Consider the following 19,478-nt stretch of genomic DNA (forward strand, 5'->3'; position numbering starts at 1 on the left):
GGATATGAACACACGACCCTCTGTTTCAAAATCCGGAGACTAATCCACTGGGCCACAACGCTCTACCATTTTCAAGGGGTTCTTAAACCCCTTTTATGTTCCATGAATTTCTGTGCAATATTTGAATACCTGCTAAGAAAAAAATAGTTCTTTTAATATTTTCTCTTTGTTGATAACTTCTCAAATAAAACCACATGCTGTCCAGTTCGGATTTCCGTTCTGCTTATGATCAGAAGAAGGTAATTTCTACTCAAGTAGTGACATCATGGTGGTTTAATATTCTATGAGATAGCACCGATTTTGATGTCTTGAATATTCATTTATTCTTTTGAATTGTGTTTTGTTTTTACTAGGTCCACAAAAAAACAACAATGCCTCCATTAGCGACTCGTAGTTAACAGCTGGCTAAGTACATTGTTAAAACAAACTCTAATCGACAATATTTTCACCAACTTGCACCCTATTCCCTCTGCTGGCATTATTGTAACTGATATTTCAGATCATTTCCCTATTTTTGCTAGAACATCTTTAGTATCAAGGAACTCTGGCGATGCACTCAGTAAAAAGCTAACACGCAATTTTACTCAACATAACATTTCACAATTTAAGAGAGAATTGGAAAAAGCTGAATGGAGTGAAGTCCTTAATGAAACAGATGTTGATAAGTCTTTCAATAAATTCATGGACATGTTTATGTTATGTTATGATAGATGTTTTCCTATAGTGCAGAAATGTAGACAAAAATATAATAAAATACCTCGAATGCCATGGGTTACAAAATCTTTACTTAGGTCAATAAATAAGAAAAATCGTTTGTTTTGTAGGTATAAAGCAAAGCAGACCACTGAATCTAAGTCAAAATATACCCAATACAAAAATGTACTGACCTCTGCTCTGCGCCAAGCAAAGAAAGACTACTATCATTCTCAACTGCAGTCTGCATGTAATGATGTTAAAGGAACATGGAAGGTTATTCGTAATGTTTTGAAATCTAATCCTAGACCACAAACTATTACAAAACTTGTCTGGAAAGATGATTGTATTGAAGATAAGAAACTGATGTGTGAAGCATTTAATGATTATTTTTCTAATATTGGTACTACTCTATCTAGCACTATACCTAATATCCAAGAAACCTTTGATAATTATTTGGACAGTCCAAATGAAAAAAAAACCTATTTTTTGTTCCTGTTGTCAATACTGAGGTTATAGATGTTGTAAGTGGCTTGAAAAGGAAGAAGAGCCCAGGTTTCGATGGTATAACTAATGACTTGATAAAAGATGTAATTTCATTTGTAGTTATACCTCTCACTCACATTTTTAACTTGTCTTTAGTGCATGGAAGTGTTCCTGCAAAAATGAAAATAGCTAAAGTTGTGCCTATATATAAAAAAGGAAACCCTGTAGAAATGGGTAATTATAGACCCATTTCTCTACTCTCTGTATTCTCTACAATCTTGGAAAAACTTGTATACATTAGATTGATTAAGTTTTTGAAGTCTTGTCAAGTTTTCTCAAGTTCCCAATTTGGTTTTCGTGAGAAGCACACAACTTCTCATGCCATTCTATGCCTGTTAGATAAAATATCTTCTGCACTAGATAAACATCTTCACACGATTGGAATATACTTGGATTATTCCAAAGCTTTTGATACAGTGAACCATGATATTATGTTGCACAAACTCTCCTATTATGGGGTAAGAGGGACTGCACTGGAATGGTTTAGAAGCTATCTTAATAACAGGCAACAATTTGTGCAGCTTAATGAAACATCTTCATCTATGCGACCCGTCACATGCGGAGTACCTCAAGGCTCCCTTCTGGGTCCCTTGCTTTTTATTTTATATGTAAATGATTTTCCTAAATCTTCAGAGATGTTTTCTTTTTTGTTGTTTGCAGATGACACAAGTGTTTCCTGTTCTCACAGAAACTTAGAAACTCTTTTAGGTGTTGTTAATAGAGAGCTTGGTGTGCTGACGAAATGGATTCACGCAAATAAACTGTCCCTTAATTTATTGAAAACGAAATATATGTTATTCAGTAACAGTAAAACAGTTATGCCCGCTAATGTAGTCTTTGATCAGGTAAATATTGAAAAGGTATCATCTATTAAATTTCTAGGTCTTTACATTGATAAGTTGTCTTGGAAGGCGCATGCATCCCATTTATGTAAAGTACTCTCCAGAAATGTTGGTGTAATTAACAAGCTGAAGTTTATATTCCCTAGGAGTGTACTTCGCACATTGTACTCTTCCTTAATTTTGCCCTACCTAAATTACGGTGTGCTTGCCTGGGGAACCACAGCCAAATCTTACTTAGAAAAAATCCTGCTCATTCAGAAGAGAGCAGTGAGAATTATCTCGGTGGCTGATATGCGCGCTCACACTGATAAGCTTTTTTACGAAAACAAAATGCTGAAGGTCCAAGATATATATCGTCTATATCTCTGATGCCTCATGTATCAGTTGGAGAAAGGTGGTGTACCCATGGCTATAGCATCTATTTTTGTTAAGAATAACCAAATACACAAATACTCTACGAGGCAAGCTGCTTTATACCATGTATCATCAGTAAGAACTCAGCTCAGAATTAATTCACTTGCATATGCTGGACCAAAATATTGGAACTCTCTAGACAATTCTATCAGGCAGTGTGTCAGCTTATCTGTTTTTAAACATAAACTAAAATTTTGTATATTGTACACCTACATTGAAACGTGACATTTCGTGCTACATGTCGTGCTGCATTATTGATATTATTTTCCTTTTCTTCTGTTTTTATATCCTACTACAAGTATATGGATTATTTATAGACTGTTTTTTTTTCTTTTCTTGGATTTATATATGTAATGTAAATAATGTATAATTTTAGACTTATATATATATAACCTCTGTAGGCCTAAACTCCTCTTCAACTCTTGATTCTGAGTGTCTAACTAAAAAAATCCTCATAGGGATATTTAAGTATTTATGCTAGATCTCTTATTTATCATATATATTACTACTACAGACAACTGGATTAGTACCCCCCGCCCCTGTTTTGTCGTGTGTACTTACCTTCCTTTACCCTACTCTAGTTAGTTGTTCTTTTTTATGTTATTACTGTAAATATATGTATATATACTTTTTTTTTTCTTGCTTCTTATCTGCTATTTTTTTTTCTCAATGCAGACGTTTAATTATATTGTATCATACATATTTTGTTGTTGTATCAAAGGTGATCTGTGCTTAACAAGTGTTGCTTCTATACAGACCACCTCTTTACCATATTTTTCGATATCTTTTTAGCTCATTGTCCATAAGCTTTTATTCCTGTTGCATTTTTTTCTTTTAACCTTATTGATATCGTACATGTATACATTGTATTTTGGATGTGGAAGGAAATAAATGAACTTGAACTTGAAAACAACATGCACTCAAAGTAAAAATGCAACAAATACCTTCATCATGTTCATAGCGTGTTCATTGGTGTGCTACTCTTGTCACATGTCTGCCTCCTGCTATGTAAGGCATGCTTACATAATATCTTGATTAAAATCTGCCTATCATAATGAAAGAGGGGAAAGGTCATTCGAACAAACTTGCCCATGAGGTAACTCCGATCTGGCTTATTCACGGCTGATTTCCAGAAATGCTGAAAAAGTGTACCCTGATCAAGTTAGGTTGTGCGATCGCACAGCCTGACCATGTATATGTACCGATCTATATTTTTGCCTGGTGAGTAGGTTTGATGGTTCTGCATAGCTTTTGAATGTTTGCAGGAAATATTTACAAAAGGGTGGTCCCCATCGTTTGCAAGAACATGGGATGTTTTCAAGAAAAGGACACAGATGCGATCACCTGATGGTTCGAAGTTAGCAAGGATCATTCTTGCCCATTTCAAAGTTTACCCCAAGACCTGCCCAACGTGGCAGAAATGGGATTCTAAGGAATTTGTTGTCAACATACATGTTGAAAGAAGTTAACATGAGTCTAGGACTATGTTCCCCAGCAAAGGAATTGGTAAATTGGTATATTTGAATAGAAAATAATGAAATATTGATTGAATAATAAAAACTTCAGGAATTCAAAAAGATTCTTCATTTTAGATTCCATTCCATACAGACATAAAAATCAAAGACCACATATAATAATTCATCAATATTAAAAAATATTTATTGTCCTCTCACAATACATACAGTATATATTTTCTGATTAGACAAATACAAGCATGTAAAAATTTATTGCTCATACATAAAATTCTGAGGTGCAATCATATTATATTTCATATAATATATGATATATTTTCTGAGTAATTAACATCATAATGTTTATGTTACTAGTGTTTGGAAAGTAAACATATGTGTGTGTGTGTGTTCAATATTCTATATTACCATAATGAAATGTAAAGGTAATAAGTAAGCTATGATTCTGAATAGAACTACAATGATGCACATCTAGAAATATTTCAGAGAAATAGGGTAATTAGCCACAAAAATAGATTCACATAATAACATCAAATGAGTTGTATTCAATTGTTACTATAAACCAAAATCAAATGAATGGTGACCATATTACAATTTCAGTTAAAATGTTGAGTTTTAATTTACTACTATATATTATATTTAAGGAGCATGCAAGGGTACTCGCATTATTTTTACAAATAAAGTCTCAACATAATGGAAACTTGAAGGTATGTTTGTCATTAAGTATGTTTTATATATATATATATAATATATATATATATATATATATATGTATATATATATATATATATATGTATATATATATATATATATATATATATATATGTAGTATGTGCTACAATATTAAATGGCATTGCTGGCTTTGCCTTGAGCCTTGAATCAAAGAAAAATAAGATTTTATAAGGGCAATATATCTTTACTGTATATGATTATGCCCTGAAATTACAGAGACAGTTAATATTATTAATTATATTCCCTTCAGCTGTATGTAATGCATGTATAATATTGACTTGTTTTTATGAGAACATATTTCAAGCTGGTATCTTGATCAAATAGAGTGTGGAACCTGGAAAAATGTGGCCCTCGTTTTCAGTACAGCTACGTGTAGTGCAGGAAAACCCCTATTGGGGGCTATATTGTAATTGCATCTGTGTACCTGTATGGATTTGAGGTCACCAGATACATGAATTTTTGTTTAGCAGACTTACTGCCAGCGCAGATATTATGTTTTGATCTCTGTAATAATGAATTGAATTTTCTATCTCTCTGACTCGTTTGTTGAAATCTTTGTGTTACTGCATCATTTACTGGACAGCTGTAAATCACAACACAAATAATATGCAGCTACAAGTGCCAAAATATGAATGTTGACACACATACATGAATGAAAGGCAATAGTACATGACTTACTGATTTGTGCGTTAAGACATTATGCACTTAGGTTAGTACTCTTGTGGTAGCGATTTGAATGTGAGATCAATTTTAAAATCCAGTCTATTTGGCACAAGCAGAAAATGAGCATGTGCTTTGATAATATAATTGAATGTTACAAAATAATATCCATATCTGAACAAAATAGCATTTGCCAAGTAGTAAAGCATTATTCAATCATAAATTCCTATTTATTGCAATCTGTAACCAATCCATATAACATAGCTGAAGAATTATGAATTGAAATCTGTACTTACCGTTAAAAGAAGTCTGTTAGGTTTCGCTGGGATGCAGCAATCGTCGTCAGGCAACAGAATGAGACTGCAGAGTTTTTGGAGAAGGCCTTGGTGGGGAAATTTAGCAGACTCAAGGATGTGACGTGATCTTCTTTCGTTAGGAGCTCGGGGCCGGGACACTTGGCTTCTGAAATGGCTCAAAGACTTGTCCTGAGTGTGAGAAAGGTCAGGAAAACGTCCCAAAAATGTAGTGCAGTCTCATTCCCCGCCTCAAGATGATGTATGCATCCCGTTGAAACATAGTACAATATATTACAAAGTTTGTTCTGATTTTGATTCATAATTCTTCAGCCTATCTTTGAATTTGGACCAAATGGATAATATTCTTCAAGGCTTCACCCAGGGTGCTGCATAACTTTTTAGAAGCACTTGCCCGATCGGGCAAGTAAAGTATTCAAACAGTTGGAATATACTTGCCCCAAAATCTATTTCACTTTCCCGAAAAATCCTTGAAAAAAGAAGTTTTACCTCTTCAAAGAAAGTTTTGCAGTTTTATAAACCATTGACCTTTCTCTCTCTTTTTTCATGAACTGATCTACCTGCCATGAGCAAAATTAAGGTCAATATCATATCATATCGACCTTAAATTTGGTCATTCTACTGTGAGAATTTTGCTTGCCCTATTCGGGCAAGTTTTGTTCTTTGCTTCACAGCACTTGCCCGACTCTAACTTTTACTTGCCCCGGGCAATCGGGCAAGTGCCTATGGCTTCACCCCTAGTACAAACTATTCTTGTACTTCAAAAAGACATTCATGACATTTCAGCAGGGAACACAAAAAAAAGGAGAGGCAAATGAAGTGTGTTGACAATGTGCTTCCACTGATGACATACTCCAAATCACAACTTTTAACTCCAGTCCGAGAAACAAATGGTATAATAACAGGATCAAACAAAATGACCTTTCATATGTTAATATGAATTGACATTACATCTCAAATTGATTAGGAAAAAAGGGAGTACGAACTGGGTAATAAGCACAATAACAAGGCAGTATGCCATAAGATGGGTTTTTCTTTCAAAGGTACATGTATATTATAAAGCACAAGCCCACATGTGATTATCTGCGTAAGCATCATCATAACATTTTAGAGGCAGATATTGCTTTTCAGTCAGTTTTCATTACTTATAAACATTTGGCTTGCTAAAGCTATTTCTGAACATGATGATACAACAGTAATGTTCTCTGACTTTCTCTCAAACTCACTGCCACTCCTTGAATTTGATTTTAATGATTGTAAAAATGAAGAAAAGAAAGTGAAAATATGCTACATACTGTTTATAATTCATCTGAAGGTTTACTAGTACTGTGGGTAACACTAAGTATGACCTTGCCCATTGTTTTATTCTCATCCATGTACTGGTGAGCAGCCGAGATCTCCTCTAGCTGGAAGACGCGATCAACGATCGGCTGGAAATGAGGTTGCTCTCCTGGTGATGAGGGTGTGAAGTGGGGCAGGGCCCTCTCAGTGAATGCCTTGATCAACTCAGCTTTGTACTGCAGAGAAATCAGAGAGGGATGGATACATTCCATATAATAAATTCCATAGTATAGATAGAACAAGAGGAAAGAAGAAATGAAAGAAGAAAGATAAAAAGTTAAATAAACTGAGATAGATGGATGGATGGATGGATGGATGGATAGATAGATAGATATTATATTGCCGAATTTTACAAATCAAGTGATTGGAACTACAGGCAATGATTATACCCCAAAGTTTTCAGTTCATAAATGCTTTAGAATAAGTTTTATATAAATGTATATATTATACAAAAGCATGCAGATATCTATTTTGATCAGGCACCCGAGGAAAGTAAATATTCAGGTAAAATCACTGAATTCATCCTGTAAATCACATTTTCATTTCATTCCTATCCTTCTCATACCGTTTTAGGGTAGGGTATACACCTTCATATAAACTAGTAATGAAATGAAAAAGTGATAACCACATTGGGGGCATTTACTACAGCTAAAGACCTGCTTTAAGAACTACACCGTGTATAATGAAAGATACTTCTCACTTTTTATTCATATTTACCTTTCCCGCCTTACAATTTTCATCCTTATCACTCCACCATCCAACATTTTTTTCAGAACTAAGATTAAAGGTCAAGTCCACCTCAGAAAAATGTTGATTTGAATCAATAGAGAAAAATCAGACAAGCACAATGCTGAAAATTTCATCAAAATTGGATGTAAAATAAGAAAGTCATGACATTTCAAAGTTTCGCTTATTTTCAACAAAATAGTTATATGAGCGAGCCAGTTACATCCAAGTGAGAGAGTCGATGATGTCACTCACTCACTATTTCTTTTATTTTATTGTTTGAATTATACAATATTTCAATTTTTATGAATTTGACGATAAGGACCTCCTTGCCTGAAGCACAAAATGTTAAAATAATGGAATTCAACGTGTTCAGGGAGGAATGAAACTTAATTTCACATGACAATGACAAGAAAATCAAAATATTTCACAGAATAAAATACAAATAGTGAGTGAGTGATGTCATCAGTTCCCTCATTTACATACCGACCGAGATGTGCATATAACTGTTTTGTGAAATGAAGCGAAACTTTAAAATGTCATAACTTTCTTATTTTACATCCGATTTTGATGAAATTTTCATTGTTATGCTTGTTGAATTTTTCTCTTTTTATTCAAATCAAGTTTTTGTTGGGGTGGACTTGTCCCTTAAGGTGAACCCTAAACCTCTTCCACTATGCAAACCTTCACAGATCATCCAACTTCTTACCTCATCAGATCTTGGTCTGAGTGTGGTGCCTCGGATGCTGATGCGTTTACGAAGAACGGCTCCCAGAAGGGCGCCCTCTACCTTGGGTCCGCCCATCAGTCCATACAGCACCCACGTGGCATCGGGAGCCATAGCCTTCACATTCTTCTCCCAGTACGATCCTCCAACACAATCCAGGACAATGTTCACTCCTTTACCTAGAATAGAAAATCACATTGGGTGATTTCAAGTTTGGTGTTGACCTTTTGGTGTTGGTGTTAGGTCAAGTTTTACACGAGTATAAAACCAAATATAAAATGGAGATAGTCCTGAAAAGTCACTCACTAGTTGTTGAGATGTCAATATTGTGATATGGATCAGTTTTATAAACTCAAAATAGGTTTTGGAGCTAGGGGAAGCAATCCAAAATCCAACACCAACGCCAACACCGGACTTGAAATCACCCATTGGGTAGCATTCTGATAATCAAACCCAAGTTTAACTCCAAATAAAGATGGACTTTTAGTTCATAAACCTTACAAAAAGTCTGCAACTCAATTTGAGTTGTAATAAATTTCTTAAAGTGCCATTATCATATGTAAAAGTAGTATCATTGGAAAGCATGAATATTCCTCTTTACAATCATGTGTCATTTGTAATGCTAATGTTATCATGGAATGCGCAGATATAATAAATATGCAGCAATGTCAAAAATGAAATGTTGCAAATTTTTTTCTTTCCAAAGGCAAATTTGTAATTGTTCCACAGATGGACCAAGTTTGAATGAAGTTGATGCATTGATGCCTGAAAATCCACACATTGTGTAGTCTCATTTGCACAATGGATTGAACGTGTTTGGAATAATGTTGAACCTGGTCATTTCAAAAAGTTTTTGGATGTTGAATTAAAGAAAAAAAAGATGAGCTGATAGTTTATTTGTTGCTGAATTTTTATTCACCACTAACATTTATGCAAAACATTCATTGTCACCCGCCTGCATGGTCAAAATTTTATAAAAATGGAGAAAACAATGCACTTTTGCAAAATTCCACTTCTGACTTTTCCCTCTATTCAGGGTAAATGCACATTACATGATTACATAATCACAGCAGATGACACATCATTGTAAAGAGGAATAATTAAGCTTTTCAATATCAGTTTCATCCTTTATACTATATCATCCCTCAAAATTGAGCTCCAGATTTTTTTTTCAAAGGGTTTACTTTTTATGACATACTTGGTTTCAATTCCTTCTTTAATATTCATGATGAAAATAAGGTATCCAATAATATGTTTACATTCAGTTTATTCTCATGTTATCCTTTCCTTGCAATTTCAAACATTTTTTTTTTAATGACTTTTCATTGAAAGAATCAAATCATTTTTATAATTTGATGACTGACTTGGCAACTGACATTCTACCAAAGTAATGTTAAAGTTAAGCTAGGGTTATTACCCTTTATGAGAATACCACACTATGAGTCAAGCCATATTTTTCCTACACAATGGCCGGAATTCAGTAAACGTTTTCAACTGAATTAATTTCAAATGCACATTCCATGCATAAAGTAGACTTAATTCAGCCTGTGCATTGGGTGATTTCAAGTCTGGGACCCGTTGCATAAAACTTTTTACCTGAGAAAGCTCAGGTTGTTTTTACCGGAGTTTTTGCCCTGTGTTAAAGTCAATGGCAGAAATCAGACTAACCTTAGTTTTCACTTTTTACCAGAGTTTTCTCAGGTAAAAAGTTTGATGCAACGGGCCCCTGGTGTTAGATTGGTTTTCAAGTTGGTGTTGGAATTTGGATTGCTTCCTCTAGATCAAAAAACTATTCAGAGTTTGTAAAACTGATCCAAATCACACTATTGACAACTCAACAACTTGTGATTGACTTTTCAGGACCATTCTCAATTTATGTCTGGTGATATACTCTTGTAAAAATTGACCTAACACCAACACCAAAAGGTCAACACTGAACTTGAAATCACCCATTAAAAGGGTCCAAAAGAATGTGCACTTCTGTCTGATAAATGGAACTAGATTCATACTTCCGCAATGGAAACCGGATGTTCTCCATTATCAAGCTTAGGAAATTGGGACAAAAAAGTGGGTTTTTTTGTTGAATCATACCTTGCGTAACCTCAAGAACTTTCTCCGCAAAATCCACCTCCTTGTAATTGAAAGCCTCCGCAGCCCCAAGACTTCTGGCCTTCTGAAGCTTGGCCTCTGTACCAGCCGTCACAATGGGAATACCTCCAGCCTCCTTCACAAGCTGAGTGGCAGCTGTACCAACACCGCTTCCACCAGCATGAATCAAGACTATATCCCCTTTCTTCAAGCTTGCTGTATCAAGATATAACAGCAGGGCAATTGAGTGAATGAATGAATGAATATGTATGTACTTTTGCCCCATCCCCTCCCCTTTATAAAAACTTCCTAATATGATTTGTCTCTGTTTACTAGTTTATAATAAGTTGCAATTATCTCAAAACCACGAGATACAACCAAAAGAAATTAAAGTAGATCAACCCCCAGTGCCACTTCCATTGACGAGAGTGGATACCATGCGTGACCATGGGCTTTCAAAAATCACCCTAAACAACTTGTATTTTCCATGTTCTGGACCCGTTGCAGAAAGAGTTGCAATCGATCGCAACTCTAAAAATCATGCGCAACTTGATTTTCAACCAATCAACAGCGGGCATTTGGGACTTGCGATTGATAGTTTGACTTGCTTTTAAACGCAACTCTTTCTGCAACGGACCCCTGAACATGCACCCCTTAACAAGTGTTGCCGTATGAAATCCTACCCTTAATTACGGTATTGGATACAAACGGTACCCTTGACAAGTATTATCTGAATTGACCACCTAAACAAGTACAACGATATCTTAACTGTTCTAAGTACAGTATTGGATATAAACGGTACCCTTGACAAGTATTCTCTGAATTGACCACCTAAACAAGTACAACGATATCTTAACTGTTCTGTCACGGATGTGATCACAGATTTACCTTGACTTTCACCGGGAACTTTCATTGGGTTAAGTACCACCCCATGCTCAAATCGGACCCTAGACATGTAGTGTTTGGGCAAAAAGTACAAACTTTATAAAGTGTTTTATTCTTTTTATACCCTCGCAAATTGGACCACAAACACATAGTTTCCCCAAGCGAAATATAAACCCTTTTTTCATTATTTTAGTGTTTTTGACACCCTTATTATGTTATGTACGTAACATGCCCTATCTTGAAAAAGAGATTCTTTTTATGTGTTTTTTGGGGTCACACATGGTACCCACTCTTCAATGTAAGTGGCCCCTTGGGGATCAACCACAAAGCTACAGCCTTCCACGACTCCATCTTGACATAGTAAACTCCCTATCCTTGGACTTTAAGACAAATTAAACTTCAATTACCATTACGAGACACTGCACATATAGCTTGCTCTTCAACCACAAGTTAGGGGATGTATGTGGGCACTGACACTTTGCTGACCTACATGTAATAATACAGAATTATCATGCCTTGAGCGTTTCTTCATAGAGTAAATTCAGAATGAAAATAAAGGGTTACATATTACAAAAGGGCCATTTTTATGGAATTGCCCAGGAGCATGACTTTATTGGGAAAATCATGAGGAATATCATTTGGAAAATGACCAAGGGTTCTAAAATTGAGCTACTGCCAAAAGCCCTGTTCTGATATTTTTAGTCGCATTGAATTTACAAAGCCTTATGCAACAAATGCATTTCAGTTGGCCCTATCACTTTTCTGTTCTGCAGCTGGCTTATAGGACAGATGACACAAGCCATTTCAATGTAACTCCTAGAATTTTTTGTTTTAATTGGGGGCTGAGCAATGTTACAATGGTAATTGCCAATTATAGCAAAATTACTATAAAATTGGGCTGAAGTATTATGACCAGGGCATCCAAAGGTATCTTTCATGAAATCCTTAATTCTGATTGGCTGTTGATCATTGTTACCATGGTAGTTACTATTACATGGCAAAGTTACCATAATAGTAACTTTTATGCAACGGGACCCAGGGCCCAGAAAACGAGGAGTTTGTAAGAAGATTAGAATAATATTAAGCTTTCAACGTACCAATGAAGTACAGCAACTGAAAAGCTGTCAACCACACTTCGGGAATAGCAGCTGCTTCTTGGAAGGTCAGGTGGTCAGGAACAGGGATCAGATGATCTTCATGGGCTGTTGAATACTGTGCATTACCTCCCCCTGGGAGAAGGGCCATTACTCGGTCACCTGGTGTAATGTGATAGAATTACTCTTTAAAAAAATAATATCAATATACTCTTCATATTATGGTAGACTGTGTTGTTTTCCTGAATACACAATTTATATTGGGGTTGGAACTATTATTATGAAAATAATTTGTGATCATGTTTTATGAGATGCCTTTAGAAATAACATGATTAAACAGTTCAAATAATTCAAGATCTTTACCTTTTTTCCATTTTCCTGGAGTAGAGTTGGCAAGATCATACACCTCTCCGGCAGCCTCTAGTCCAAATACTGACGTTGATCCTGGGGGGACAGGGTATAAACCACGCCTCTAAAAAGAATAACGATAGAGAAAGAGTTAAGACTACATCTTTCATGAAACTGCTGTGATTTCCCCCTTTGACTGTTTCAAAAGGCTAATAATGAAAGTCAATGAAATCAGAGATTTTATCATTTTAGTAACATACAAAATCCTAAGAAAATGTAATGCTCAATTAGTTAGTTTTGTCTTCAGGTCAGGGCCTATTGCACAAAGGGTTGCTTTTGAATTAAAATAAAAGAGTCAAGCACAAATCTCACACAACTCTTTCTGCAACCAAAACCAGATATAGAATGTGTTTCATCTTATCTTGAACGGCAAAGCCACACAACCTTTCTTCAACAAGACCAGGGACCCGTAGTTTAATCATTAATCGCCAAATGGAATGACCTATCAAAATCATCGTTGCATGCGCATTTTGCTCAGTAGACTGACTAGGAACCAATCAGAATTCTTCTTTCAAATTGGTGATTAATCAATAAGCTTTGTGTCACGGGGCCTAGGTCTCCTCTACACAATGGCTTGCAATTAGTCAGTAGACAACAGTTTTAGCCAATCAAGATCATTGTTTCATTCACACTTTGTTCAAAGTACTGATCAGGCACCAATTAGAACAGATTTTCATAATTTTCAATCCATCTCAACATTTATCTTATGGAATGTTGACAACTTTTTGTATGTTATAAAATAGCCAAGTATATATTGTTTTCAGTACCAAATACAAAAAAGGTCCTGAATATCTATGAAATCAACAGTTTCTTTGCCACGTAGTGGGATAATTTGTGCTTTGTACTAGAAAATGTCTGAAATTTTGCAAAGTGTACAATTAGTTTTTTTTTAATATTTGTAGTTTGTTTACAGACAACAACACTGCTGCTGGTTTAGCACCATGAACGTGTTTGGGTGATGTTCATTATCAGGGCAATTCCATATAAAAATGATCAACGTTTTGTTCGTCCAACCCCCACTTTCTCAAATCTTACTTCGCTTCATAAACTGACCAAGTCATGGTCCTTTGAGAACATTACAGACTGTCAAAAGAACCAGAAATCAGAGACATAAATTTCATGAAGGTGCCACATATAGGGGCAAGACATGCATATTTTATGGAACTGCCCACCATCATCATTGTCATCATCATCATTATTGCTATTATACAATTAATGCACATTTATGAGTGTGTTATGACGATGCAGCACACTCGAGGGTATTTACAATTATGCGAAAGCAAGAGGCGCTTGCGCCGAGTGCTTTTGCATAATATTGTGAATGCCCGAGCGTTGCTCGCATCGTCACTAACATCACGAATCTTAAAATGTGCATTAATTGTTTTATAAAACGGGTCGGTAAAATGATTTTTTTAATGGAAATCTTGTTCAAATCCCTCCAACTTTTGTACGATCGCACAGACAAAGAGATCACAAGACTGTCAATTATGACATCACAGGCGTATCTACTATGCGCGCCTAAGTAAGCGCGTCAAAATCCTAGCCAGCCTCTTTTACTGAACGCGTATCAGTTTTTACGTGCTATTGGAACTAATGCTGCACAAAAAATGCACAGTGCTGCACGAAAAATGCACGACTGGGAGGTTGCGCATAATTAAAGCATGAACACGTGACTTGAATACGCACTCACCATTGGCTACATCCTTGAACCCATTTTATAAAACTTACTACTATTATCAACATCAGTATTATTATTTTCATTTTCAGTGTTAATTCCCTTATCAATTGTATTAATGTTATTATCATAACTAATACATACATTGTTATTCTTCTTCTTATCATTATTATTCTTTGTATTATCATTATCATCATCATCATCATCATCATCATAATTACCATCATCATAATCAAAGCTGCCAACCATGTGCTACAAAAAAAATTAAATCGCGAAAAGAGGGAAGAAACTTCCATTGGAAAATAATTTCCCAACATGACCCTTAAAACCACACCTGCCAACCTCCAAGAATGAGAAACTGTATTCAGTGATCCTCAAGCTGTATTTTAACTGATTGACCCACCTTTGGTTTTTGGTCTAGTTACCCAATACCCAATAAGGCTAATTTACCTAAAATTGGTTAGGTTTTTGTGAATCAAGAAATACGAAGACATTTTTTTCAATAGGATATGATTTTCTTTTTTACAAAAAAAAATTAAAAATGTATTTTATGAAGAAAATATTTATCCTCATCACCATCATCATCATTAGATCTGTTAATTAGTGAGGTAATTAAGATTTTATGATATAGAGTAATATATATTTTTTTCTAAATAAGATATGATTAAAAAAGAAAACTGAGAAAGCATTTTATAAAGAGAAAATTTATCATCATCAACATCATCATCATTTTCATTATTAGATCTGTTAATCAGTGAGGTAATGAAGATAACCTTAGTCTTTGACTCACCTGCAGTGTATCAGCTCTATTAATTGCCGATGAATGTATCTTCATGAGGAGTTCATGTGGACCAGGTTTGGGGATGGGTACCTCGACCACACCCAGTACCTCTGGGCCTCCTGTTCCACTCTGCTGCACGGCTTGCATCATTATTAGCAGGAATGGCGGTCTGCAAATAAGTTTTATATTTATCTTATTTTATTTCATTTCCAGGTACATATACTCATAACAATAGTCAAATTCATTACATTGAAAATAATCATCGTACAACATCCAATATGCAATATCAAATAAATAAAAAAAAAAACACTCAAAAAAGGAAAGAACACCAGCTAATGGCTGGGATTATCAAAAGAAATCAAATTTCTGTTATAAGACTCTCCTCATTAGCTGGTGCTAAAAAGAACACTAACATTAAAATAAAGTTCAACAAATACAACAAATAAAAATGACATTTAGAGACATAATTGGCTAATGCAGGTTTAGAAGGGGAAAAAGGAAGGAAGGAAGGAAGGAAGGAAGGAAGGAAGGAAGGAAGGAAGAAAGAAAGAAAGAAAGAAAGAAAGAAAGAAAGAAAGAAAGAAAGAAAGAAAGAAAGAAAGAAAGAAAGAAAGAAAGAAAGAAAGAAAGAAAGAAAGAAAGAAAGAAAGAAAGAAAGAAGAAATAAAGAAAAGGAGAAAACAAAAAGGAAAGAAAGAAAGCAAAAGCGGGATAAAAGTGAATAAGGAGAAATGGTGAAAGCAAGAAGGTATAATTACTGAGATTCATTTTTTTTCTTAAACAATTGATGACTAGAATGAGGAAATGCAATGTTTGAATTGTGAGATTTACTTATTTACCTCTTGAGATCCATTTAATTTGCATTTTTAAACTGAATGAAGTGATGATATGAGGTATTTTGATATAGGCCTACAGTTCTCAGTGCTAGTGTTTGATGGGTATTGCTCATTTTGAAAAATGACAAACGAATGTCTCCTGTAAAAATATTATGCATAATGTGTAAATTTTGTTACTCAACGACAATCACTGCAACCACTCTGCCTGTGGTGAATCTACGAGATCTATGCAACATACAACACACATTTTAAAAATTCTTTAAATTATCACTTTTGTAACCAAAATGTTACTTTCCACCAATTTAGATCTATTCCATACAGTTATATTTTGTTTGGAATAGATCTACATTGGTGAAAAGTAAAGTCATGAAAGTTGGTCTGAATTGTTATTTTTCCTTTTTAATTCAGGATAATTCAAATAAATCACTTTACTTAGAACCAAGTTATAACATGATGAATAATAAGGCTTGTTCCACTCATTCAATGCACAAGGTTATGATATTCAAGGCTTGTAACATACTGAGAGCACCAAAAAATAAAGCATTTTTCCCCCAAAACAAGATAAAATAAGCCCAAACAATGCCAACCTTATTTCACCACACAGGAAGTCCTAACAGTGGAAAATTTATATCATACACTTGTACATTGGATGAGTGAATGACTAATGTCATGAGACTTGACATGTCACATGATGTTGCCGAGAAATATTACGTTGTTCATTTGTTTTACTTTTAGAATTTGAATCTTTGGATTATGTTTCACATTTGAATGATTTCCAGCCGAAATCAACACGAAATAACCGTCTCCTGGGATTAGGAAATGCTGTCTCCTTGTAAATTACAAAAATTTTCAATAAGTTATAGTAATGACCACTCACACAACATGCGAGGTTAGTAATACTAACCTCGCACAACGCATGTGGTTTCATAGTGGACTTTGACGTTTTCATTCATCACACGAATGTGAGGGAATGAAAAGCGCCAAACATTTGAGTATTTCTCCACTAATGGAAATTTGTTTTTATGATTTAACTTTTTTTTCAATGAATTGGAAATTATTTATAAAAGTGTTTTTATCGCTTACCTCCAAGTCTCAACCAGGATACTCCGTTCGATCCGTCCTTAATACTGCGGTGGAAAGTACGCAAACAACAATCGAAAAGCAATTTTTCGTATCGAACATTCTCAATTCAAGTCGTCAGCGCATAATAGGAAATTGTACCAAAAATCAACAGGTTGCATCTCATGTATATACTTATTGGTAAAGTACGCCATCTTTTGACAAGATGATGATGAAAGTGGATTGAACGAGCAAGAAAATAATGTTGATCGCCTAGAATGCAGCTAGCTTGCAACGCCGTAAACAAAGGTACGGTAGGCACTTAAGAACCAAGTTTGAAAGGACACTCGTAAAATTACGTCACTCTCGCGATGAATAATCATTAGATCGTGGTCGTGCATGTTCAATAAAAACTCTCTGCATGCATGCACTCAGTGTGTATTGAACACGCACGACCACGATCTAATGAATATTCATCGGCAAGAGTGACATAATTTTACGAGTATCCTTTCAAACTTGGTTCTTAAGTGCCTACCGACTTTGAAATAATATCGCGCGCCCTCTTTAGGCAAAAGTTGATATCAACGCTGATCAAGAGGCATCTACGTGAAGATCACGAAAAATGCTCTTATTTTATTAAATTAAAACAACACCAAACAGAATTCAACAAACGATCCATATGGTTCGGTAAGTGTCATAGAATAAATATAATGCTTAGCTACGATGTAAAGTCATAGTTATTTTAGTAAAAAGGGTGTGAAAGATTCGCGTGCACCAGGTGCATATGAATCCTTCACACACGAGACGATTTGAAACCATGAGTGACTAATGACTAATGAATATCACCAAATCAGACAAAATAAAATGCAAAGTCGAGTATCGACACTAGGCAACCCACTGACATAGAAATGCATGGATGGGACAATACATAAATGTGACCTAACATAGCCCGCATATTTCAGCTGTTTTGGGGGGTTAAAAGTAATGTTCTAAAATAATTGTTGGACCTTATGGTCATCCAAGTCACTAGGGACAAAGGGTATATGAATAGCAAAAGTGGAATAGTTTTGGTGGGCTAATTAATAGTAATATTCTTACCAAATTAGCAGCCTAAGAAGACAGCTCGTTATATGGTAAGCCGTTTGTGTAACAGTTGAAATTGTTGAGTTTAATTGTGTTTAATTTAATTATTCACAATAATGTTTTTTATTTTGTTTTCAGCATATTTATCTTTAAAATTCCTAGCTAGAAAGCAAGCCAAAATTACTTTTTTTTTATAATAGCTGCAAAATGTTTAACTCGTATAGACTGCAACCTAACAGGGGCCGTGGAACGGTTTTCAAAGTGGGCTGACCATATGCAACAAATCATAATCATATGGTAATTTTTACGTTTTTGTACACGGTTTTGGAAGAAAAAAAAGTGGGTGGGGGGGGAGTGAAGCACGGGAGGCGCATTCCGACATCGAGCTTCCATTATTTTGTTTGATTTCTACCAATTGATTTTTTTAAGTGCTCTGTAACTATATATATTTTACTACCTGAGTATCAACATTTTCAGCTCGCTCTGCGCACTCACATTACTGTATTTGTTTTGTCAAATACATGTACATATTCTCTTCGTTTATTCCATTAAGATATCAATACGGTATATCCCTTTTCAGGTTGGATTATCAAAACTTATCAGCTAGCATTGCGCGCTTGCATTTTGATTGGTGAGTAGAGTATATACCTCTGTATAATAATTATATAACAAACTATCCCCCTTTCATGACCATGATGACTGACATGCAGTATATAAAAAAATCGGCCCGCGATTTGCGGTCAAATTAATTGTTATAAATATATTAACCCATGCATCCTATTCATAATGAGTGCTTAAAATGTCCAGTTGTCAGACCTTTAAACTATCGAAAAATTTCGCGCTCTCATAAGGCTTATTAGACTGATAAATAAGATGATAAAATTTTCATGAATTCCTTATAATAGTAGAAAGGAATCTCGACAAGTTTAGTTCGAGCTTATATAGGAAGAGGGATATAGGAAGGGATAGAAAGATAGTCATCATTTTCATAAAATGTCCTTATGTATGAGTGTCCCGGTCCTATATAGGTCGAAATGACATTAAAAATATCAGCTCGCGCTTAGAGCTCGCATAAAGTGCGATCCATATCCACTTCACAATTTTC

The 19,478-nt window shown here is 35.0% G+C and overlaps 1 protein-coding gene across 2 annotated transcripts; it reads right to left on the reverse strand.

Annotated features, from left to right (window-relative positions):
* Positions 1-5,155: 5,155 nt before the first annotated feature.
* LOC121414412 (quinone oxidoreductase PIG3-like) lies at positions 5,156-18,438 on the reverse strand. Of its 2 annotated transcripts, XM_041607581.1 has the most exons (8): positions 18,389-18,438; positions 15,405-15,564; positions 12,895-13,003; positions 12,535-12,693; positions 10,556-10,768; positions 8,447-8,643; positions 6,966-7,187; positions 5,156-5,841 (listed from the first exon to the last, which is right to left on the reverse strand). In XM_041607581.1, exons 2-7 carry the CDS (start codon positions 15,543-15,545, stop codon positions 6,969-6,971), a joined length of 1,038 nt encoding a protein of 345 aa, XP_041463515.1. In that variant the 5' UTR covers positions 15,546-15,564; positions 18,389-18,438; the 3' UTR covers positions 5,156-5,841; positions 6,966-6,968. The 2 variants fall into 2 exon arrangements, with proteins under 2 accessions (XP_041463515.1, XP_041463513.1); XM_041607579.1 differs by lacking the exon at positions 5,156-5,841 and having other exon boundaries at positions 6,237-7,187.
* Positions 18,439-19,478: the final 1,040 nt, after the last annotated feature.

This window comes from Lytechinus variegatus, chromosome 4 (assembly GCF_018143015.1).
Source record: "Lytechinus variegatus isolate NC3 chromosome 4, Lvar_3.0, whole genome shotgun sequence".
Lineage (NCBI taxonomy): Eukaryota > Metazoa > Echinodermata > Echinoidea > Temnopleuroida > Toxopneustidae > Lytechinus > Lytechinus variegatus.